Here is a 25,955-nt window from a genome sequence, read left to right as displayed (position 1 = left end):
AGAATCTTTGAAATATTAATTTGGGGAATCAGTAAATAATTGTATATGAATTTTCCATCCAGGCTACTCATTTTAAGCTAAAAATGAAAGTGCTTCACTTTCAGTTTCCCTTGGTGTGTTTCAGAGAGTATACAGTATTCTCTCCGGTCCTATCAGACTCAGTCATTCAGTCTAAATGAAAGGATGTTCAGAATAATCCAATGGCACAATTTAAACAACTTCATTAAACCTTAGACAGCATTCCCAGCCTAAAGAGCCTGTGTCCATCCAAGTGGGTTGCTGGAACAGCAGTCCCCACACCCCTCAGCCCCTCAGCGAGCCAGCCACCACTCTCCGCCTGGTCTGCCTCTGTCCTTCCACAGACATGTTGCCTTGTGCTTGACAGGTCGGTACCTGTGGGGCTGTGCTCCATGTCCTCCATGAGGAGCCCGCGCCCTGTCACACATCACCGTCTATAGATCTGGTCCCCAGGAGTCGCTGCCCTGGCAAAACCTTGGCTTCCTCAGAGCATGTGTTGATGTTCACTTTGCCTTCTCCTCTCTTGGTTTTCTTTCAGCAGCAGTGTTCTGCTCCCTCCTTGCTTTCACTGGTGTGCCCTTGTTCTCCCATGCTGTCTGGAACAGCTCTGTTGCTCTCTGCGGTTGTCATTGCCCCGGCTTCTGCCGCTTTACATATTTCTCCTTGTGCCCCACTCATGCCACAATCAGGCGTCATTCTGTTAACGAATAATTCTCTGAGTGCTTTCACCGTGCACCAGGCCATGCTCCTCAGCTTTGCAGCTGGACAGCACGAGGGTCCAGTTGTCAATTCCAGAGACTGACAATGGGGTTAGAAGCCCAGCCCCAATGCTTACAGCCCTGTCTGCTAGTCATAGCCTTCTCTGTGATTGTTTCCTCATTTATAAAGTGGGAATAATAGTATTTACTTCATATTGTTGTTGGGAGGATTAACTAAAAATCTGAAAACTGCTTAGTATCTTTCTACCTCTACCTCTCCACTCTCCAGAGCAACCCTGTGAACCGGTTCTGACTGTAGCTCCTGGAAGACAGTATCCCCACCCCCCGGGGAGGCCTGGAGAGTGGGGAGTGGGGCAGGGGGAATCGCCTCCAGTGATGGCAAGCCTGGCATTCTCTGACAGTATCAAAGTGATTTATCCCAAAAGTTAGCATGAGGCTAGGCTACAGAAGGTCTGTTGACTCACTTTTCCTTTTAGCTCCTTCGTGTTCATTTTTCAGGGCTTAGAGCATTCCCTCAAAGCTCTTCTTCCTTTCCCTTCCAGATTTACCTTCTTCTCATGCATTTCATCAGGTTTTCCCTACTTGCTAACTATATATCATCCTATCCAAACCACACATTTAAAAACCCTCCATAAGGAATTAGGCAAAACACTCTCTCATAATCCTAACTACCAAAAAGCTTTTGTTAAAAATGCTATAGCACTAAGCTCTCCACATGAAGAAGTAGCTGTTGATTGTTCTATAGTCCCTGGCAACTCTAAGGGCAGAATTCCCAGCACACACCCACTCTATGGAATAGACACCTGCATTAACATTATCAGCACCATGAAGAAGTCGTAGTGTCGCCAGAAATCTTTTTCAATGCCAAATGTCAAGCCAGCTAGTGACAGGGCCTTGTTGGAAATTTGAGGGTGCTATTCACTCTGCTCATTCTCCTCTCAGTATTAAACTGATATTTGGGAGGATGATAAGGAACCTGATGAAGATAGGAAGCTTTATTTCCAGCCAGAGAATACCCAGTGACTCTAAAATGAAACCTTTTGGAATATGTTGACAGACAGTGTTGCTTTGGCCTAAGCCCAAAGGGGCTTTCGCCTACCTCTCTATCAATTTTAACCTGAGAGCTGCCTGTGGAAAAAGGTCTGTGGAGCATTCATTCATTCCACACGTATTTCCTGAACACCTGCTATATGCCATGCACTATTCTAGATACTAGGGATACAGCAGTGAACAAAACAGACAAAAACTCCCTGTCCTTATGAGGTTAAGTAAATTATTACTTGTTAGAAGGTAACAAGCAAGATAAGAGGGATGGCAACTGAGGGGTAAAAGTCAGGGAGGGACTCAACAGAATGCAATGTTTGAGCAAAGATATGAAGGTGATGATGCGAATATGCAGATATCTGGAGGAAGCATATTCTAGACATAGGAAACAGCAAGTGTCAAAGTCTCAAGGTGAGAATGTACCTGGAGTGTTCAAGGAACACCAAGAGATTAATGTGGCTACAGGGAAGTATGCATGTCTGTGCACTAAGGAGAGAATAGGAGGAGACAAGGGTAAGAGTAATGGTGGGTCAATCCATAGGGTCTTGCAGGCCTTGTCAGAGCCTAGACTTTTCCTCTGAGTGAAGTAAGGAGCGACTGATAGGTTTTGACCAGAGGAGTGACATGACTGGACTCTTGCTAAACTCATTACTTCAGCTGCCATTGAGAATTGACTTTAGGGAGTGAGGATGAGGCAAGGCAGATAAGAGAGCAGACCATTAAAATAGTCCATGTGAGAGATGAGCATGACTACATTCAGGAAGCACTGGAGATGAAAGAAGGGTTCAGATCTGGTAGTATGTTCTGAAGGTAGAGCCATCAGAATTCCACTAGGTAGTGAGAGAAATTCCAGTGGGTAATGAGAGAAAGTGAGGAGTCCAAAAGGACCCCAAGATTGAGGGCTTGAGCAGCTAGAGGGAAAAGCTCAGCTTTACTGAGGTGGAGAGGAGTTTGGGAGAAAGACCAGGAGTTCATTATTAGATAAGATGAGCTTGGAGTGTCTATCAGATATCCATGTGAAGAAGTCAGGGAAACCACTAGAGGTTCAGGTTCGCAGTTCACCAGAGAGGTCCAGATTGGAGATAGAAATGTAGGGACTATAAGGAGATTCATGGCCTTTGAGACTGGGTGGCCTCACTGGGGAAGAGAAGAGGTCCAGGGACACACCAGGATGCTACAACATTTAACAGTCAGGAGGAGGAAAAGAAGCCAGCAAACAAGACAGACAAGCACCCACCAAGGAGGGAGGGGGAAACTGGGTGACCTGGAACTAAGTGAAGGAAGTGTTTCAAAGAGAATCAAGTGCCAAATGCTGTGGGTAGGTTCATGGATCAAATTAAATGTTGACTCTGAACTGACCTTTGGATTCAGCATTGTGGAAGTCACTAACGATCTTGACAAGTTTCCATGGGGCAGCAGTCTGATTGGAGAAGCTTTAGGGCAGACTAGGAGGAGAGAGACTCTTGTTACTGTAAGTGTGGTCCTTAGACCAGTACCATCTGCATCCTCTGGGAGCTTCTTGGAGATGCAGGTTCTCAGGCTTCTATCCCAGACCTACCAAGTCAGAAACTGTATTCCAACAAGATGCCCCTGGGATTCACATGGGCACTAAAATTTTAAGAAGCCCTGGTAGAGATTCCCCTTATCTTGTAAAGAGAATAATAGTAGAACCATAGCTGAAAGCCCTGGGGATGTGGGGAGGGTGTCAAGAGATGTTTTTGTTGTTGGTGGTGGTGGTTTGTTTGTTTTCAAAGATGAAGAAAAATAATCGTGTGCTTATAGGCAGATATCTACCCAACCATTAGGCAGCCTACTTGACACTCCTGTCCCCAGCCAAAGCCAAAGATAAGAGCCATCCTCAGAATGTCTGTCTAACATTAGGGCTTCACTCTGGCCAATGGGCATCAGACTTCCCATCTTAGAGTCAGATAAATTGCTCCTCCCTTCTCTAGCCCAAGGAAAAGCAACAGAAATGGCCTTTTTCAGGGCTTGGTTCTGCTGAGAACATGGCAACTCAGTTTAGGAGTGTTTATTCCCTTGTATTCCAGGTTTAGAGGGTGGCCGAGCCTTCTTCAATGCAGTCAAAGAAGGAGACACCGTGATATTTGCAAGTGATGATGAGCAAGATCGCATCTTGTGGGTCCAAGCCATGTATCGGGCCACTGGGCAGTCCCACAAGCCTGTGCCCCCGACCCAAGTCCAGAAGCTCAACGCTAAAGGAGGAAATGTACCTCAGTTGGACGCCCCCATCTCCCAATTTTGTAAGTAAATATGCCATTTGTTAAAAATAGCTCTGTAGAGGAAAGTAAATTTTCCAAAGTTGAATTAGAAATCTAGTTGCTTTGTGTTAAGGATTCATTTAAAAAAAAAAAAAAAAAAGATGAATTCGGGTGTATGGGGAGGAAGAAGTTGGGACCAAAATGTTAGATGAAAGTGATTTTAAAGTGCAATACTTGACATTTCCCCCCAAGGACTAAACAGAGGAAAATATATTTTAGGTGGATTTTTATCTCTTTGTTTTGGTGAGAGTTTGGAAATCACAGCCAGACTTGTATTTGTTTGAGTCCATCAAATATAGTAGGTTATGTATGTCCTTGACTCATTTCTTCCTATTAAAAGTAATTTTAAAATAGGGCTTGATATGAAGTAAATTTAAATCTGCAACTTAGAACCATTTAAAAATAAATGATGACATTATCACATGCAGTGGAAAAAAACAAAAAACAACAAAAAAAATGGTACCTAAAATCCCATTCTGAGCAAATACACCAGGACCCAAAAATGAAACCATCTCTTTAAACAGCCCTGTTTCATTTTCCAGCTTCTTCTCCTATTACTTCTGCATCCATTTTAATTTCTTGCTCCTTTGCCGTGACTTTTTGCTATCTGGAATAGTTTTTTTGTTTTGTTTTATTTTTTGGGTTTTTTTTTTTTTTTTTTCCTCCCAACACTTCTGAAACACGAGGCAAGGTGAAATCTGGCATATGCTTGGAGGCGGTTATTAAAGCAAAGGAAGTGGAAGCATACAGCCCCAAATAGAGTAATTCATTTTAGTTACAAACATTAACCCTAACCAGAGACTTCCCTCTTACCCTGAATATCAGGTCAGTTAGGGGTCACTCAGGTATAAGTCATTTTTAGCAATCATATGATGATTTCTTACTTGAGCCTGGGCCCCCCTCAGACTGGTTCACAGAGACAACTGTCTAGTTGATGAGACATACAGATGAGGAAGACAGACAAGATCCCCAGGTTTCAGGATATCTCCATCCCCATGTTCGGGAAACCCCATCCTCATGGGGGTGTCTAGCCAGCACATAAATCAAAAAACAAATAAGATAGTTGTAGACGTTGGAAACTATGAAGAATGTAATGCAGTGGCGACTGGGTGGAGAGAGATGATCTGAACTTAAGTCCAAATGATAGGAAATCAGCTCCACATGTACCTTAGAAAAGAGAACTGTACCAGGTGGGGAAGCAAGTGCAAAAGCCCATGGCAGAACCTTCATGTTTTATGCCAGCACTTCTACATGGTCTCTCCCTGTCCCTCCTAAACAAAATGGGCATATGATTCAGATGATTTTGCAGCAACACAACTAAATAGAGGTGAATTCTCTCTCCAGTGGATTCCACTGCCATGTTCATTTCTAACAAGACTATGTTCTTAAACCGTGTAACTCCCTTGCTTATGGGAAAACAGTTTTTTGGAGGAGAAATACTCTCCATTAGGTGCTCCCAGAAATTCCTGTCCAGTACCAATGGCTTCTTAAAGGAAGGTACACTCTCCGTGGAACACTGTGGATAATCACACAATTACTATGGGTTTCCATGCAGAAAATCCTAAAAGAAGGAGGAGGAGGTTGACTTTGGGGTAAAGGACAGCCCTGCTGACCATAACCACCACCAACTTCCCCACATTCTTCTTGCTTCCCCACATTTGGGACACTTAGGTTTGCTTGAGACCAATAAAGAGAAAAGGCAACACCTCTTTCTGTTGGTTTAGTCATGAGTTGAAATAAAGCATGCCCCACTATTTATTGTTTGTTTTAAAAATCACTTTGTGATGGAATTCATCTTTTCACCTTGCCTGAGAGGCTCCATTTTAATAAATTTAGAAGCAACACATCCTATGAAATTATCTGTACATCAGGGGGGAAATTCTGAATTATAATCACCATCTAAATCAACCTCATAAAATAGGTATCTCAGGTGGTATTTGGAAAATACTAGTTCTGTTTCCAAAGAATCTCAATTTCTTCTGAAGTCATTTCACCTTACCTTCAGTGTTTCTGTTCTATTATCTGACCAGATCAAGAAATTACTACTTCATTTGTGATTAATCTCACTTCTTCCTCACTAGTATGGGAAAGAAAAAGGAATTGAGGAGTAAAATTAAATGGAAACCAAACATTTATTTAAAAAAAAGAAGATCATTGAAGAAGATTGTAAGCAGGGGATAGGTGTCTCCTTATGCCAATACACAGGGGCCCTTGTAGATTTCCCTCTGTGGATAGGATTCATTCAGCAATGAAATTAGAATGCTGAACACAAGGCATTGACAGGAAGATTTAATTGAGAGCGTGTCAGCTTGATGTATTTTGCCACCCTAGTTGACATAGGGAACTTGTATTAAATGGGGCCTCTAAAGCAAAATTCTAAGGGTTAGAATTTGGGAAGTAGGTAATATCATCCCTAGAGAGCATGAGAGGTAGACTGAGGGATGAGTGAGACAGTAAGATAATCCATGCCTCTGAAATTTGTCAGTACCTGGTGGTGGAATATCTTCTCTTGTCTCCTTAGTCACTGCTGAGGAACAAGGACTCTCCAAAGAATGCAAGGCCCTACCACACCTACCAAGTTCTACAAGAAAAAAGCTACCACTTTCATCCATGCAGACTGTGCACTTCATTAGTCACTTTTCATGCAGGTGAAAATGTGAGTGGTGCCTACTGAGTTGTGCAGTGCCTGATCTGCCAACTGTACACCACTGACTCTGTAATAAATGACAGTCCTTACCCAGAGCTTCAATCCAATAATGTTGAACCCAGTTACTTGACTATTCCTGAAACAGAGGCTCAATACCACTCTAGATTCTGTTTATTGTTAGTTTAGGCACTTAAAAACTGCAACGAGAATACCAGCAAATGAGCCTTCTGTTCCCATAATTTAGCTGGGAATCCAGTCAGGATTTGAACCAGCCCATCCTTCTGCACCTGATCATTTGGAGTTAGGTATATATAAAACCAAAGATAAAGATCAAGGGGTCACTGAGTTAATGATGTTAACTGGCTGGGAGTTAAAGAGCATATCCTAATTTTTAGTGGATCTGCTACAGAATGGTGGTTATATCACAATTACTTTACAGCTGCACTTAATTTATTAAATTCAAACCATACTTATTAAACAGATCAGGCCTCATTTGTGGGTAACAGTCAAACTCACAGGGTTGAGTCATACTTAGAGTTACCACCTTATCCAGATTTGCTGGCAAATTCCCTGGTTTTAGCACTAAAAGTTCTGTGTCTCCAGAAACTCCTTGGTCCTGGGCAAACTGGGACATGTTGGTCACCTGGCACAACAAAGCAAGGTTCTAGAAAAATGAAAACAATCACAACGTAGTAATAAACAGCAAACGTTGATCCTTCACTGATAGTTGTTTCTCAGCATGTATTGTCTTATCATAAACATTCAGTCACAGGTTCTGTAACACAAAGAGTAAACACAGTCAAGTATTGCATTTTAAAAAGGTTTCCTTGACTTCCAAAAGGTAAGGGTCATTGTTAAATACCTAGTTCTGTAACATTTCATCAAATCCTGGTTTTGAATATTTGTTCAAAGTCTTTGCCATTCTTGCAAGTGAATGACTTTTAAGAACAATGTTTCTTAAGTTAATAACTTTTATAATCCCTTTATTAGTCTTAGCTGGCAAAGAGAAGCTACAGAAAAATGGGAGAGGTTTCTTGGGTAGAGAAAAATAAACACTCCAGTCTTGTCATGTCGCTGTCTGCTTAAGGGGAAACTTGAGAATGGAACATTTTACAGTTTGCGAAGCTCGGGAGTAATTATGAGTTTAATTGGGTCTTTCTCAATTCAGTTTGACAGACTTCTGGGTGCAGTTTTATTTTTCGCAATTTTCAAAATGAAAAGACACGTCTGAGTGGAGTGGAGTATTTATATGGAATTGTAAAAACCGAAAAAATAGATCCTGCTATTCATTAGTTTGTATGTGACTCTACAATGATTTGGGGAGGGTTCCACCAAACCTTAAAACTTTTTTGTTCTTTTGTGGTTTCTTTGGTGTGTGTTGTTGTTGTTGATTTAATTTTCCTCCTTTTATTTTGGTTGAAACTTGAAAAAATTGAGTTAGTGGCTAGCTGTACAACGTTTTTAAACAAATATTTGCAATTTTCCAATTTTTAAGGCCAGTGTCGCTCACCTTGGAAACTATGTTCAAATCTGTTGTTGAGTGTTGCCACAATTTATTGTACCAAGTGGCCTCTCATCGAGACACCAGATTCCTGTCCAGTCTGTGTTAGAGGAACAGTAAAAACCAGTACCTCCGTTCTCATTCAGAGTCGGGGGAGGGGGTATTTTAAACTTTACTCTTTGGCCAATGATTACTTGATATATCATTTGCGATGAGTCTCATTTTAATGTGTTTCTCAACTAAGAACTGTTAATCACATCATACATCCCCAAAGTCGGATGTTTTTCAGAATTGTTCTATTTTTGCTACCACCCAAACAGTCTTCAACAGTTAGTGGGGTCTTGGTTACTGTTGGTTTGGGAGGGGGCGGTTGATTTTGGTTTTTGTTTTATTTTGTTTCATTTAAGTTTTCTTGTTCAATCTTTGCTCAAACCCAAGAACTTTAGCTGCTAGGTTAGAACTCCTGTCTGCTTTCCTGAGCCTTGTTGCTAGTCTTTATGTTATTCTGGTTTGTTCCTTCTTACCCTGCTAACTTCTAGCTGGACTGAAGGGTAAGTGTTCCCCTATAGCTAGCACAGCTCAGATAATCAGACTAGATTATCTGACACCTGCAATGTGCTTCCTCCCTCTCCTCTTAAATCTCCCTCATGTCTAGACTTTGTAGTAAAACTTTTCATGTTATTTTCCTGACCTTAGGTTTGAAATGTAAGCTTCCATACTGGAACTAGGATGCATGTGATGTGTGCATAATTGCCTCCTCTCCTTGGCTTTCATATTGGCATCAAATGATCCTTTGAGTAAAGCCAACCATTAACATCTCCTAATTTTTTTTCATTCCAAGAATATTAATTTGCATCACAACAAAATGGCCGATGATGCCTTTGTTTCATGGAATTCACAGCTACCTGACTGCTTAATGCCTGAAAACAGATCATTTTGCACTCTGATAATGTGTTGTTGTTTTTCCTCTCCCATTCCAAAGATGAGAATTGTCAGCTGTACCTGTGGGGTGGTAACCATGGATAACTTAACAAATAGAAAGGTGGGGTAGGGCACCCAAAGATGTTAACTAAATAAGATTTTAAGAAACTGCAGAATACAGTGAATAAAGTAAATGCATTATTTGAACACTAAAGAGTCCCTTCTACCTGACTTGAGGGTGTAATCTAAGTAAGACCCAATGAAGGGTTAATTTTGAAAGGCAAGCTATAATACACGAGACCACCACACACAAAAAAACAGGAACTTAAGGACACGATTGAATCCATGTAGCTTTTTCACAGAAGCTTCAAATTCACAATCTCACAATATCATGGAGGGTTTGGACCTCTGGTCTTGAATGTCTCCCTGCTACTTATCCAACCACGAAGATAACAATAGCTTTTGGTATGTCATTTGTATTGGTATTAATTTTTCTAAATATACACCTGTAAGAGAAAAAAGAAACTTTAAAACTTAAAAAAACCTTTCTCTTCGCTATTTGAGTTACTAATGAAAGAGAATCTGTAATTCCTTTATTCATATAGGGAAAAGCTGTGCACCCAACGCACTGAGGGAAGACATGACCTTAGAAGGAAATAGAAAAACCGGTCAAGAGAGCAGGCAAATATGTACTTGAGTATTCTGAATGCTGATTTAGAAACTGTAGGTCATATCATTCCTCCTGCCCGTTTAATAATAGTACTTTCTTCTAATTCTTTCTGTTTCTTTAATTTGCTTTCTTTACCCCTTTCTTTGTTTTTTCTTTTGTTTTGCATAAATGTACCCCTGGCTAGCAGACAGATTTTTTTCACCACTTCAAGCAGATTCTTAATTTAACTTTACTTTACTTTGAATGTCTGATGAGGCATTTTAAAAGCTTACCACAGAATGTGAATATAGCGGGAATTTAGGATTTTGCTATACTTTTTTTTTTTAAAGAATGAAAGAAAGGATGGGTGAATAGATGACTGAATGAAATCTGTTTTGAGCGAATTTACATATATTTGCCCAACAACGCATCAGCATCGCTATCCTAGTAGATTTCCAAATAGTTGTTTGTCTTTATTCCTTTCTGTAGTTTTATCTCATGAGAGTTTCGCTGTATCTTCTTGTATTGTCAACTTGCAGTTACTACCTTGCAGGAATGCAATATCAAAGAATTAACTCAATATCAAATTAATTTGCATGACCCAAACCACACTGTAAATCATTTTCCTTCTTGTTGCAAAAGTAAATGACTTTTAAAAAAAGAAATAGACTCCCCAAATCAGGTCGAAAATTTTCCAGGCACCGTGATATGATCTATGTGGTCCATGTTAAATGAAGGCTCATTTCTTTGTGAACTACTTCAGGCACATTTTAAATGTATTTTTCACTCATCAGCTGAGCACACTCATGTCATATAGTGAATTACAGTAAGATACATTATTAATTAGCCAACTACAGAAAGTTTATTTTTGCTCATGCCACAGGGAACGTAAAGTCATCATCGAGTACTCTGTAAATTAATGGAAAATGTAATTAATACAGCAGGGAAAATTACAGATCATTTACTTACTCATTTTGAGATCATTGACAAAATCTCTGTTATGAATTTTACTCAAAGTAACTGTCTTATAAAGAATTATAAAAATTAACGTGAAATAAACATCACGTTTATCCCCTTGGGTGTACTGCCATAGATAGTAGTTTTAAATTCAAGATTTTTGTAGAATGCAACTTGGCCCTTCGTAGCTTCCGAGAAGCCATTGTCTCTTGCCCATGCGAGTAGTTTGACTGAGTCAAGGGGACCATGAAGGAGTTAAGTTGTTTCTCAAGGGCAGCAGGCATAGGAGGACCAATCTTTTGCTTGCTGTGCAGAGCTCAGGCAGGGCTCACCATCCCCTGGTTACTTGATCATGCCAAGAAAAACTCTTCTAGAAAAATCTGTAAACAACCAGCTGCCATCAATCATTGTCATTTCTTTATTTCATATCTTCTGATGAGGTTGACTACTGTCATTGCTCGTTATTGTCCAAACCATACATTCACTTTTCTACTGTCAAGCAGATATGACAAGCACACATTTTCCATATAAGAAAGATACAAAGTCACCTTTTAATTTGCAGTTTGGGTTCACAATGACTTTAGAGTCACATTAGCTATTCTCTTGCCTCTAGCATCCATCAGGAGTCACAACAGCCATAACTGTGCTCCACTTTTCAGTGATAAAGTGGCACCTCTAGCTTATTATAAAAGGGATTCATTAGAGAAAGGAGCCTCTCTTAGACAATTTATTAATGGCAAAATCATAATTATTTTCAACAGCATAATTTCTTTTTCCCTAGCCTATGAAAAGTTTCAAAATGTAATGTTACAAAATAAAGAGAGCGATTTGACCTATTGTCCTCATTCCCTCAGCTATTAGAGTAATAGGAAAATCTCAGTAAAATGAAAACTTGAAAGCTATATTAGTCCCACCAAGAAAATTACATTTGTCTGGTAGACCTTATTGGAAACTTATCTAAAACATTTTATATCTGAAACAAGATCACATAAATATGTTTGTTATTAAGATAAGAGTTCATGAAAAATATTATATGTTTCCAGTTGTAAGGAAGAAAAAGGAAATGAGTATCACACATGAAATAAACCCAAACATCATGATCAGTTAAAGAACAACATCACTAGTGGGCCATCAATTAGTGAGGTCACTTGAATTTGAATGAAGTAGGTGAAATGAGAGTTATAAAATCCACATAATCATATCACTTTAGAAACCAGTACTTTCCCAACATTCCTTAAATGCCAAACCAAAATTGTTTCTGAGTAAACTTGGGGTAAAGTTTTGATGAGCTTCCACTCAAAAATGTACCTACCTTCCATAAGTCTTTGTGTCCATCAGCCTGTTTCTGTGTCAGGATACCATTAAGAAGACTTTAAGTTTCTTAATGTAGTTAAGTACCTATATCAACTTTATTCATCCAAGGTTAGTGTGAAGTCCTGTCTATGCTCAAGTTATACAGGACTTCAGAATTGTTATGCAACTAAGCCCCAGAAGTAAAACAAGTAGCACTGTTTGGACGATGTGTTGAATTATGCCCTACCTGCAGAGCCTATAAAATTACACGGCCAATTTTTAGGACATTTGGAGCTCTTGCAGACCAAGGAAGGCTTAGGAACTATTCAACCAGGTCTGGAAAATGTAAGGGTTAAAGTCAGTTCTTAAAATGCAGGCAATCCTTGATTTCTTGAGAAGGAGAAGGAGAAACAGAAGAAGATGTATTAATGAAAAAGAGAATTGGTATACATTTCCCAAAGCCAGAGATAATCCAGACATCACTGGAGACTTCAGCAGCCACATTACCCTCCTAATTCTGTTTTGCTCGCCCTAGTGTTCAAATTCATTTTCATTCTACTGACACAAGCCAAACATTGGCACAGGAAGCAATCCCAAGGTGTCCTGAATTCAGGAAGTAACTTTCTTATATTTTGCTTTGGGCTGTTTTCCCCTTGCTAATGTCAGCATTGGAATTTTCTTTTTCTTTCATCAGTCAGTTCCAATTGCTTGTACGGGGGGGAAATGGAGTTGCAAGGAGCATCTATTTTGTAATGTTCCGCACTGTAGAAGAACAGACTGGGGCTGTGCAAGAATGACTATATGGTGTTGCTTGGGAAGCACCCACAAGTTCTTTGAAACAGAATTTGGAACAGCTGGACCACTGCAGTGTTTTATTTTAAAATAGACAACATATGTAATGCATATGGTCCTAGACATGTATGGAGACACAGGCAGACAATCTGAATGGTATCCAAAGACACCTGCACCTAGAATTCTGTTTCCTTCTATAACATTTTTTTTTCTCTGAGGAGCACATGTTCCCACTTTTGGATTTGCAAGATGCCATCTGAATCCCCATGTGTGTGACTCCTTAATAAAGTCAATGGGAAGTTTCCTGGGATGGAAGTGTCAGAAAAAGTCAGTTAATAAACATCTCCTAAGGACCTGGCTCCTCTGGGAGACGGCAGGGGAAAGAACAGATCAGAAAGTTGCCCTCAAGGAACATATTATTTATCCAGGGATTCAACTGTATGTGGGTGTTCTGACCACTGAGAAATTGGAATATAAACCAGCAAAAACACAGAGACAGGACGTGGGAATTAGTGGTACAGGGGCAGAGGAGAAGCACAAAGCAGAGAGACTGGGAATGCTCCCAGCTTCCTAGAAGCAATATGGTTTAAGAAGCAACCTGTAACTAACATTAGCTATAAATGCAGAGACATCCTTGGCTTGCTGAAAACATTAAACAAACTGGCTTCGGGAGCACTAAGAAACCTGCCCACTTGCTCAGCTAAGGTTTATTGAGTACTTACTATGTGCTAGGTGTCCAGGTGCTTGACAAGTCTGACTCAGCAGAACCTCTCAGTAACCTTCCGAGGGGAGACTCCAACACTATTCTCAGCTTACATAGGAGGAGAAGCACACTCAGAAACACTGGTCAACCTACCTGCTTCACATCACATGCCTAGTAATGACAAGGCTGGCTTCGAATTCAGTTTTTGTGACCCCCCCCCCAAGCCCACCTACTTAACCACCTGCTATCCTAGCTCAAATACACCATTCATGTTGAATTTAGTATATCAGCATTTCATAAAATCAAGAAATAGAAAATATTTGTTGAAGTAGTGAATTTATTTATTTCGATGAAATAAATCCATTATTTTAACACGTATGTCTCCGGTGTCTGCTGTGTACCAGGTACTGAGGTATACACTTCTAGGTGCTGGGAATACAGCAGAGAGCAAAAGTACAGATATCCCTGCTGGGATGAAGCTTAAAAATCAGATCCCTTCCTCTGACACCTTCAAATAGCATCCCTGCCCCCCCCTTTCTTTTTCCGAATATAAGCTCATTGAAATTCTCAAAGATTTCATGGGAGCCAACCCCCCTTTTAAGCACTCCTGAGTTGTTAGAACCATTAAGATAATGAGCCTAAATCTGAGTAAATGATGATTTTGTGTAAGCAAAATCCAGGGACTGCTCGTTATACCTGCTGGAAATTCCCATTGCATTCAGCCCTGTCTTAGGCATGTGGAAGTTGTTCAAGGGATCTTAAGGGTGGTTAAATGACAGTGACCTCACCAAGGAAAGTGGAAATCCGGCTCATTTTACACCCAAGGAAACTGAGTCTCAGAGGGAGCAACAAGCCATCATCCCACGGCTGATTTAAAAATAGAGCTCAAACTAGAGTCCAGATCTCATAAAGCAGTCCCAGGCTCATCTACATGTGGACCGAGAGAGAGGGAGGAAAAAAAGGAAGAAGGAAAAAGGAATTTTTATGTTGACAGAGTTGCTTTCTGAAAAGGAAAGCAGGGTGATTTTAAGCATATTTTCCTTAAGCCTGCTTTTTTAAAGCGTAAGTAAAAGCAAAATTGTTCTTTAGATGTACTCTCAGCCAGGAATTAGCCCGGTGAAGCTGTATTGTGATGCATCGGGGAGGCGGGGAGTGGGTCTGTATCCAGGTCCCCGCAGAGGAGCCAAGTTGTCTTTTCAGATCCATTTCCTGAGTGGGCAGGCAGCAAGGCGAAATAGTTCACCGCAAACTTTTCAAGAGGTTCAACAAATAATGAAAAAGAGACTTGAAACATGTCATATTTTTAACAGCTACGAAAGAGCCCCCTTCTCTCTGAGCTCAGTGACCGGTTGCACCATCGTAATTGTAGAGCAATAAAATAGCGAGCCAAACTGGCAAAGTAAGGCCTGGGCCGATTTGTCAGCTTGCAAGCCTCTTCTGAGAAATTCAAGAGCAAAAAGCTGGTGCTAGCCAAAATGCCTCGTCTATCTGTTAAAATTGGGAGGCACGAGGTGGGTGAGGCTTTTCATGAGGATGAAATAGGATGAGCAACTTGTGTGCCCCACTGTTATTTTTCCCAAACTAAACAGACCTGGGACTGACCGGAGGCAGGAGGAGGGCATAATCTGTCCCATGGATTGGAGAGTGTCCCCTGGACTGTAGATGTGCCCTCCTGCCAGCATAGAGCTAAAGTTGGAGCAGGTTTAAGACGTGTGCCTTGGGCCAGAGGAGTCTCACACAGACAGGCTCGGAGCAGTAGGCTTCCTCCCCAGCGTCACCTTCGTGGCCACCTCTCTTCCTAACCATCCTGTGTCAAAGGAGAAATACTTTGGGCTCCAGCTTGGAGCCCAACAAGCCCAAAACCAACAAAAGAAATCCTCGTAGAGAAAGAAAGCACCTAACCTGAATCAGAAAGCACTTTCTTAAAGACAAACCGGAGGCAGTTAACGGAGCAAAGAGATTTCTTTCAGTATAATTCCCGTACATGTGATATCCCTTCCAAAGGCTTGTGTTGCATCATCTTAATGGAGCAATTTGGCTATTAAAATACACATTCTTCAACTTGTCTGCTGGAAACCATTGCTTCTGTGTGTCTAGGGCATAAGCAACACATCCTGTTCAAACACTGACCACTTGCTTCTTCTATAGAAAGTGATTAGAGATTTAAAAACTTGAACAGTGAGAGAGCAAAAATCTGACATACCAGGGATTTAGGTCTGAAGGATACACAAAACCAATAATGTGATAGGAAATCATCCTCTTAATGTCACCCTGCTACCAAACCTCAATTTTTCAGTCATACCCTAAGTATGGAAGGGGAGGAAAAACTGCCTGGGATGAAGGCCATGTATGGAAATATATCCAAACACCCTCTCAAGTCAGAAATTGATTTTCTTCCTGTCCAGACAGCATTGCTGATCCCTGGCAGGTCCCTGTATTCTGGTAGAATACTGCATGCAAGAGGAAGAATAAATTCTGGCTTAATTTGATATAGATTCTTTTTCTTTGCAGTCTGCATATCAGGAGAGTAGAGTGAATATGAGGTGGAGTGAGCTGATTCCTTTAATACATAGGATCTTCATTCCTACCTCTTTGGGATTTGCTTGGTCTCCCTTGAGTTGAATTCTGAGTTATTTTGCCGACTGAGTATAGAGTATTTTAGTTACACATATTGGGATTAATTAGTTAGCCCTTAGGAGGGTTTGCTTGTAGCCTTCACCCTGTAAGAAAAAGTGTGAATACATTGAGACTATTAATTCACAATAAATGGCAGATCATAGCCCTTGCTGAGTAAATATGTTTGTCTATTTCATAAGCTTTGCTAACTGTAAGCATACTATAAGGCAATGACCTTGGCTATCACAAACTAAATTCCCATTTAACTTATTCTCCAGGTTTCAAGGAAAATCTTTTGTTATTATTATTTTTTTTTTAATTTTGGAGGGTGGGGACCCAAATCTTTTGTGAAACCAAATTGGCAACGGGGATGGGGAAGGGGAGGATACAAATATTATCACGTTGCTGAAAATCAGCATACCCCTTTTTCCAGCTAATCCCAATAATTGTAGAGAAATTGCTCTAGACATAACCACTGGAATGGCAGAATCTATTAAAAAAAAAAGAAGATAAAAAAAAAAGATAAATAGGCTTTTATAAGCAAAGATCCGATCTGCTTTCAGTGTTTAGTGAAATGCAGGCGAAGTTACGGTTGTGTGCTTAGTTTTTAAAGAACAACATAAATGCACTGGAGTTGTGATCATTTGATAAACATGTTGATGCCAATATATTTTTGCCTAAATGCGATAAACTCACCAGTGAGTGATGCAAGTTGACAATGGGAGGTAAAAAGTGTATCTTGCGGATGTTGTTGGGAGGCATTGGGGTTGGGGGGGGGAGAGCTAGTGTTCATAATGCCTAGTGAATTCCTGTGTATTTGAAATGTCAAAGAAAATGTGATGTGTTTCTCTAAATTGTGTCTCTCTCTACATGTATAAATGAACAGACGCAGATAGAGCTCAAAAACATGGCATGGATGAATTTATCTCTTCCAACCCCTGTAACTTTGACCACGCTTCCCTCTTTGAGATGGTGCAACGCCTTACTTTGGATCACAGACTTAATGATTCCTATTCTTGCCTGGCAAGTATATTCTTTGGTCTACAGCAATTTAAACCTGATAACTTTTTTCTTTAATAAAGTATTTCTCTACCTTTCTATCAGAAGCTCTCTTTCTCCGTTACAGAGCCCCTTTAACAATTATAAATGTGTTCTTGATTTCCTGGGTGGAGATAGTTTTACTTACCAAAGAAAGAAGACAGAGCAGAGCGGGAGGAAGTTATCAGTAGAGACAGATCCAATTCCCCAGCCTCCCTAGCTAAGCTTCCCCCTTTTCAGCTGCTACATGAGAAATATTCCCAAGAGGGTAATCGAGTTTGGCACCTGCTTGTGGAGAACTTGTAAAAATTGCCTTGGTTTCTTAGACTTTAAGATTCCCCCTCCCTCCCCTCCACAGATGATAAGACCCCCGTGCTTCTTTCTCAGAAATGAATGTGTTCTTTTTGTTTATTTTTCAAAAATTAAAATGATTTGTAAATAAACTTCACTTAGCTTTTCATAAGCTAAACTGGTTTGGGTTTGTTTGTTTGGATAGCTTCTATTTTTTCGTAGTATTCAAGGCATTTTTCACCCTTTGGGGGAATTTTTTATGGTGCTTTAGACATTTGGAAGTCCAGCTCTCCAACAAGAATATCAGCATTTCTTGAAATCCTGTTCTAAGCCTAGATTTAAATCATTTAAATTCAAGGGACAACTATTATGTCTTTTTAAAAATTCTGTCTTTATTGGATTCCTGAAGATACATTTTGGGCTTTCTGCTAATCAAATTCAGAAGCCTACAAAAGACCCCATTTATATCCTTCTACAAACCGTAAATTGTTACTTCATTTCTTAAAAGTAAATGATATTAATCCCACTTTATAGATGGGAACGGTGAGGGGAAATAATGAAATGACTTTACAGAGAGGAAAAGCCTCAGCCCTGACTCTAAAAATTAAGGTTAATATATCTATATTTTGTCAATTTTATACAATTTACCAAGGTTAACATATTATTGACATTTATGTAAATATAATGAAAATCTGTTTCCTTTCTAAATGACATGGCTATTTCCTACATCTATTCTTACTACTTTTTATTTTAAATTCCGGTTTTTTTCCTGTAACCAGAAGCCAAACAATTAAAAATAGTAGATAAAATAGTCTTAAAAACAGAAACGGGATATATGGAATAATTTATTAATCTGAGTCTCATAAAAGATTCATTGATGATCTCGGGTTTAGAATCATTTCATCAGAAGAGTCTGAACTTTGCCAAATTGGAAAGGAACACTTCACTTTGACTTTAAAAAAAAAAAAAAAAAAGCTTACCTTGCATTGCAAGGCAATTTTTCTTAAATGTGTTTCTTATGATTATGTGATTATTCATGTAATTATAAATTGCATTCATGAAAGTTGTAAGAATATGCCGCTGAGCTTAATTCCTATTCTCTTGAGGAATTTTTTTTAAGTATATTATTTTCAAGACATTTTTCACATCATTTTAAAAACAATTTTCTTTATCACTAAGAAATTCAGTCACTAAGGAGACTTAGCATAAAAAATTAAACCAGAAGTGAAATTTTGAAACGTGCCTCCTATTAATCACGTATAGGCTTAAAAAGATGCTCCAAAATCCAAAATTAATTACAAATACCATAAAATAGTTTCTTCTGCTTTTGTATACCTGTAATCTATTAATCATTATCCCACAATTCCAGAAAATAACAGTAATTAAAAGGACCTTATCTTCTGCCTCTATATATTTCATTTTCTCATTATTACAATCTTTTTTTTTTTTTTTTTTTTTCAGTTAGTTTTGGAGACCGACCAGCAGGGATACATAAATTTTTCTGTGTCTTCGACTGAGTTCCTAATTGATATTTCTTCAACTCTTTTCAAAGCAGCTATTTTGGCATCTACAAAAGACTTGGTGTCATCTGAGTCGTAGAAAATATATTTTAATCTTTCACAGCAGTGTTGTTTCTAAGATTTAGCATTTGGGGTAGCAGATGGAGTGGCAAAGAAGTTGCCTATAGGGGCAGCCCACTGCCTCGACTACTCTCCCGCCCTCTGCAGTAACTTATAATTTGAAATAGGAAAGATGCCGTCTTTCGTTGGATGCATTGCTGAGCTGCATGTTGTCAATCGAAGAGTCCCCAGATCACTAATACAAGATCAGAGTACTGCAGAGGCCTCTCTCTCTGTGCTTCTGTGGCCTGTATCTGCCCTCCCCCCAACTCACACCCGCCATCACTTTCTCCTTTTGCCTTTTCTTTCCCAAGATGGATGATATTCACAAGACTCAGAGAGGACCCTCAAAGTAAAATTAAATTTATATTTTAAACAATTCTAATTTCCCAGCTTACAAAGTACCAACCTAAATTGGTTTACAGGTTGCCCCCCACCACCACCGCCCCCATCGCTATCCAGAAGTTCACTCGATGCCACTTTGCTTTTACGAAAAGACCTATATTAGCACTTGTTTTCAATAACCAAAAGACATCTAAAGAGGATTTTCACTTTTATGGAATGGTGATTGCTTCTTCACTTGACACCATTTTGGCTTATGAAAGGTTTTGTAAGAACACTCCATTTTCAGATAGTGAAGGAAACCTGTACCTTTTTGCCTCTGAAAGGTACCAAAACCAAAAGAAGTGATTTGATTTCTGGCTTGGCTGATGGGTGACCTTGAGTGGCAAGCCACTCAGACTTTCTGAGCTTCTGTTCTTTTGAGTGCATCATGGAGGCAGTGATTTCTATTCTATCATGCTTCCCAATCTGCTCTGAATCAGAGATCCCATCCAGGTTCTCTTTTATAGCAGAGTTTCATCTGATCATACAGCAAGCAAATAAACAATAAGAAAACAAATAATTGCCGGGTGGGAAGGTGGTGATAAACAAGATGCTAAGCCAGGGCACCAGAAGCACCTCTGAGTTTAACTGAATCATGTCTGGTTCACAACTTGAAAACTTAGTTTTGTTGCTCCCTTTGCAAAGTTGTGTCATGATCCTCATTTTTAAATTTAAAAAGGATTTCCTTTCAAAGTGAATGAATTTATGAAGTCCTGGCATTTATGTAGAGCAATCCTAATATCTTAATGCTTCAGAGTAGGATAAACAGAAGACTTTGAGTAAGCCGGTGCTGCTTCTGTTTTGTATGATTCGTGAGTCACTTGGCAGCCCTGATCTCTAGTTTCCTTATCTAGAGGGAGATAAACCTACCCTGCCCACCTCTGGAGATTGCTGTGGGGCTCAAGTGAAAGTTCTTTGTGTAAAGCATGATACCAACCTAAGACCTCATGTTATTATTTCCTCTTATCAGTAACCAAGATTTCACCCTGTCCCCACACCAATGCTCTTGGAAGGTGTATGGTTCAGTGTTAGAGCAGCAGCAGGTGAGATTCTGTTTCTGGAATCAAGCTATCTGCTAATTCAGACTCCAGGATATACAAGCTCTGGGATCCTAGGGAAATTCCATGTCCTCTCTCAAACTGATTTTCCCCACCCATTCAACAGGATAACAGGACCTGCCTCACAGGGCTGGTACAAGGGTTAAAGCAGCCAGCACACAGAAGGGGGTTAGCAGACTGGCTGACACTTAGAAGAAATCAAAAGGTGTTGGCTCTGGCAATTTTTGAACCCCCTTCTCCAGTCACCCTCAACTGTAAGCCGCTCCAAAAACAAAAACAAAAAAACCCACCACCAACAACAAAAACCTGTATTTAAAAGAAAGTCTCTCCTTTATTCCCCAAACAGGGCTGGTTCAGTCCTGGCCAGGTGTTTGTCCTAGATGAGTATTGCGCCCGAAATGGAGTCCGAGGGTGTCACCGACATCTCTGCTACCTCAGAGACTTGCTTGAACGGGCAGAAAATGGCGCCATGATTGACCCCACCCTCCTCCACTACAGCTTTGCCTTCTGTGCATCCCATGTCCACGGGAACAGGTAATCACTTATCCAGAGGTATTTCTCCAAATATATATTAAAATACATATATACATATATATATATATTTTTTTTTTAAGGCACTAACAATGGCTTGTGGTTGGTCCTGCTTTTAGAATTATCTCTAACTTTGCATCCATTCCCATTCCTTCTGTAGCACACGCACACACAGACAAACACAAAGGTGTTAATTTCTTCTCCTTTCAAGAAATTTAAAAGAAATGGCAAACAGGACTTCTGAAGTGGTCTCTGAAGGTTAAAAAAAAAAAAAAATCTAGGTTTGAATCATGGTTCCTCCATTTACTAGCAGAGATGCTGGATGGTAATGAAACCCTCCATGCTACAGTCCTGTCATCTGTAAAACAGGGTTGATAGTGTCCTCATCACGTTTTTTAGAGGACGCAGGTGGGCTCAGCACAATTCCTGGAACAAGGCAAGAGCTTCATAAATTTTTACCTTTGTTCTTCTCTTCATTCCTTCATTATCTTTCATTCCATAGATATTTAATGATTCCTTACTGAGTGCCAGACCCCCTGGTACACAGTCAGCATACATGGTGAGCATACAAGACCCCAAACAAGGACAGGGTTACAGAGAGATTGGTGCTCTGACGACAAAAAATAATATTCCATGCTAGCATTTAATAAAGGAAGACAGCTTAGACAGGGTGTTAGGATGGCAGGGAGGGTATCCCTGAGGAAGAGAGGCTTGGGCTGAGAACTGAAGCATGTGTAGGAGTTGAGTGCTTCCAGGCAAAAGGAGCAGCATGTACAAATGCCCTGCTGAAGGAGGAAGCCAAGCACACTTCCAGAGCTGAAATAAGCTAGGTGAAGCTGGAAGGCAAAGATAATCATAACACTTACAGTTTAACCATGGAGCTGGGAAGAACTTCAGAGATCACAGTGTAACCAACCCCCTCATTTTATAGGTTTTATAGATAAGACTAGAACATCAGTTCTTCTAACTCCATACTAAGTACTCTCTTTCTTTAGACGTTGCCCAGCTCCTGGAGGAAAAGATCCATGTTCTGAATAATGCAAAGCAGCAAATAATTTAGGAACATTACCATTTGGCTCTGAAGGCATGGAATAAATTTCCACATTACCACAGCCAGTTTACTATCCCAATGTATGTAGCCTCACATTACTAGGAAGACAAGCCTGAATTACCTCGAGCACCTCAACCCAGGAAAGGCACATCTAGGAAAAACTAGGTCTCTTCAGAGAGTTGGTGCTATGGGGAAATTCACATGTGGGAGGGTCCCAATCTGACTGACTTTATTTTAAATCAGACTGTCAGTTATCTTCATCTTTGCAAGCTAGATGACTGAAATATCTGTGGGATTTGTCCTGTGCCTTTCTTCTCTCTAGCACTGGTAGGTTTTATGAGATACAACTTCAACATTTAGAAGTAGGTAACAATAGCAGTATAGGTTTGAATATTTAACAGGCAACAACATTATCATCACCTCCCATTGTTACAAGGTTTGCTAGCCCAGCACATGACCTTTTATTTACATAAAAAAGATTTATGAAAACTCTGATACCTGGGGAGTATCTGTGCATAACTCTGCTTTTTATAAATATGTACACTTTGATGACTATCTGTTACAGCCTCTTGGACTGAATTCTTTAAAGAGAGAGAGAGAAGTTGCATTATATTCTCTGGGTTGTCACACTGTATTCTACATATGTTACTGAATAAGAAAGTGTTATAAAATAATGAAGTGTTTTTGTAAACTCCCTGGTAAACATCATCATGAATTATGATACACATTGTCTGGATTTCATATTGTAAGACTGCCACTTGATTCACAGTTAGGTTTATACATCTTGTCATGGAAACTGTTTTGGATTTCTTATTTTCTTTTCAGTTCCGATTTTCCTTATGCAAGTTTGCATCTTTTTCTTTCTTTCTTTCTTTTTTTTTTTTTTTTTTTTTGCTTATTATTTTAGTTTGAATGGGTTTGCTTTTGCTGTTTGATGCATCCTTCTTTTTCTTTCTTTTGTTTGTGCATGCATGCGTGCTCTTGATTCTCCTGTGGCTGGCCGCCCTCTGTGCATGCCCCATGCGACCACCCCCTCTCCAAAGTCAACAAATGCATGTATACCTTAGTGGGCTGCCACCAAATACAGACCCTCAAGGGAGCAAAATTCCCTCCCCATCTGAACCAGATGCTAAAAAAGATACCAAAAAGGAATCCAAAAAAAGAAAAGATTACAAAACCCAGGCAAATCCAGAGCCCAAAAGGTAAGAAGTTATTTGTGCATTGACTTGTGTTTTACGATGTCTGTGACATTCCCCCCATCTGTGCCTTGACTTCTGCCCTACCAAACAGCAAGCTTTGTGTATTTCTGAAGTTTCTGTTCCTTTAAGGTTTTCAAAGGTACACTTTAACAGAAAATCCTAGCAATGGGCAAAATACCATGCATTAGGACTGAATTTGAGTCAGGTGTTTAGTGACTCTTCAAATATATTCATATTGAAAAAACTGAGCAATATGTAAACAGAATCATGAATCAGATTGCTTTTTTAGTGGCATCTAGTTGAGGGCCTGGTACCTTACCAGGTTGTTTATAATAAGCAACCCATGCTTTTTAATTCTGAGTTTATGTTTAAGGAGCAAATAGAATGGGTTATCAGAAGCCGGGTCTATACATTTATAGTAGCTCCATCATTTCTAGCAAACCCTTCTCAGTTCCACATTGATTTCGTGAAACAAAGCTATCTTTAGATAATGATTTATAATAAAAACATAAAACAAAACCTATCACTGAATGAATGGCTCTTAGTAGAATCACTTATGTAATGAGATCACCTTGAAGCCAAGTTCTAAAATTCAAGTTATAAAGTTATATTTATTCTCTTTTGTTTTCTTTGTCCTTTAGGGCTACTCTCATTGTGATTTGATAAAATGGCAAAGTGGTGGCTTTTCCCCCTTTTCAAACTAGATTTGCAGTTATTTCCAATGTTATCCTTATGTCCTTCTTCACCTTCTCTATCCTTGCCACAAATTAACATTGACATTTTTAAAAATTCTTTTTTTAAATTTTGAAACTGACATTCTGACCCTGACATTGCCAAGTGACACAAAGTTCACAATCAAGTATGTTTTATGCTTCACTATGAATTTTGCCAGTGGACTATTTCTAGGTCTTAAAATATATACAATTCACTTGTAGGCAGACTGAATGAAAATACCAACTTTCATTTCCTAGAGAATGTGGCAGGCTGTCAATTAACATATCCAGGTCTGCTAGTGAAAGTCAAAGAAAGCCCTGATGCATTGTAGACCTCTGTTTTTGAAACTTTCAGTATGTAAGGATGGAGGTGAAGTGAAGTTTCTGTTTGTGTCCCTATGAGAGTCAGACTGCAAGGAGGTTAGAAAGCACGGAGAGAATGTTATAGGCCCCTCAGCCTCTGGTTGCTGTCCATGGTGCTGCTCTTGGAGTGCTCAGCATTGAAACTGAAAGTGAACTGCCACTCTTGATCAAGCCTGCCCTGTGCTAGGAAAAACTATTTGAGTGGTACATTGAGAAACTTATGTGTGTCCCAGGGTCTATGTGTGTATTGCATTTTTTTTTAATGCAGAAGAAGTCATAATATTAAATATCAGTTGTGTAGCACTCCACAGTTTATACTCTCATACATTCCATCTGATTTGCTGTAACATTTTCAGGTCAGCTATTTTTTACATCCACTTTGCAGAGGATGAAACTGAATGTCTACAAATATAAGTGGCAAACTTATATATTCTGAGTCCAAAGCTTTTCCTCTTTGCACTATATCAGCACTGTGTATAGATTCTAGAGATCTGAGATTTAGAGTCTGTTTTGCATGAATCTAGAATTATCATATGTCATTTCTGTGCCTCAGTTTTCTCATCTGCAGGAAGAACACATAGAATCGTAGCATCTGTGATATCCCGTCAACCTCTAAAATTACCTTCTGTGGATTATAATAACAAATGAAATAAGCCATTGTCATATCCCATAAATAAAGTTTAATTCAAGTAAGGATAATTGCTGCCACTTAATAAATGCTTGCTATATGCCAGGCACTGTGTGAATTTCTGTTTAGACTCACCATCTCATTTTATCTGTATTACATCCCCGTGAAGTATTATTACTCGCTTCATCTAACATCTAAGGAGTCTGAAGCTCAGATAAGTTCAGTCACTTAATCTGTAGCAAACAAGTACCTGATCCTCATTCAAACACAGAGAGTCTGGCTTTGGAGCTTGCATTTGTGGATGGTTAAGATGCCAAATTCAGCGATTTGATAAGAGTTTCAACATTTGCAGGCTAGATACTATAGCAGTCATCTGAACTAATTAAAGTGTTTTCCATTTTCATCCTAAAAATGTCCAAAATCAACATGGCTCCCCTGGTAATTCTGGCCTTATGAACAGAACCAGAGTGTATCTGGAGTTTTAGACCACGTAAGAGCAGAGTCTCTTTTGAACATTAGTTAATAACCTTTTGGTATAAGGAAGCCATTTTCCTAACCACTTTTACCAGGATGAACAATATGTGCATTTGGAGGTATTATGGATTCTTTGGCCTAGATTAGGAAGGCAGTCATGACTCATGAAAACTAATTGCCCTTTAACTGAATTTAACTGAACAGTAGAACCCATTCCTAATGTCACCTCACAACCAGCTTCAAATTAGGTAAAATATAGTTTTTACATAATTATTAACTTCTTACCTATTAATAACTAGCAGAGCCCTGCCCTGTTGCAGCTGGAAATAATAAATGACCACTCAGCTGCTGGTGACTGACTTTCTCCCACATTCTCTGGAAGCCTTACTGCATCTCCATGTGCCTATGTAAATCCACGGCATCCAATCAAAAGTAGACACATGTGGTCAATCAGGAAGATGATTCCT

At 39.6% G+C, this 25,955-nt stretch overlaps 1 protein-coding gene across 23 annotated transcripts in view; it reads left to right on the top strand.

Moving 5' to 3' along the window:
- CADPS (calcium dependent secretion activator) overlaps positions 1-25,955 on the top strand; it is a 483,094-nt gene that overhangs the window by 324,613 nt on the left and 132,526 nt on the right. For 17 of the 23 annotated variants that reach the window (XM_045990929.1, XM_045990928.1, XM_045990926.1 and 14 more), the window contains exons 11-14: positions 3,830-4,042; positions 8,748-8,759; positions 17,026-17,162; positions 20,876-21,063. In XM_045990929.1, the coding sequence (XP_045846885.1) occupies positions 3,830-4,042; positions 8,748-8,759; positions 17,026-17,162; positions 20,876-21,063 (550 nt within the window). The remainder of the gene's footprint in view (positions 1-3,829; positions 4,043-8,747; positions 8,760-17,025; positions 17,163-20,875; positions 21,064-25,955) is intronic. The other 6 variants (XM_045990930.1, XM_045990927.1, XM_045990915.1 and 3 more) reach the window with 1 other exon arrangement.

The sequence above is a fragment of the Meles meles genome, chromosome 20, assembly GCF_922984935.1.
Source record: "Meles meles chromosome 20, mMelMel3.1 paternal haplotype, whole genome shotgun sequence".
NCBI lineage: Eukaryota > Metazoa > Chordata > Mammalia > Carnivora > Mustelidae > Meles > Meles meles.
Note: the sequence above shows the minus strand (reverse complement) of the source record. Positions and strands in the feature narration are given on the sequence as shown.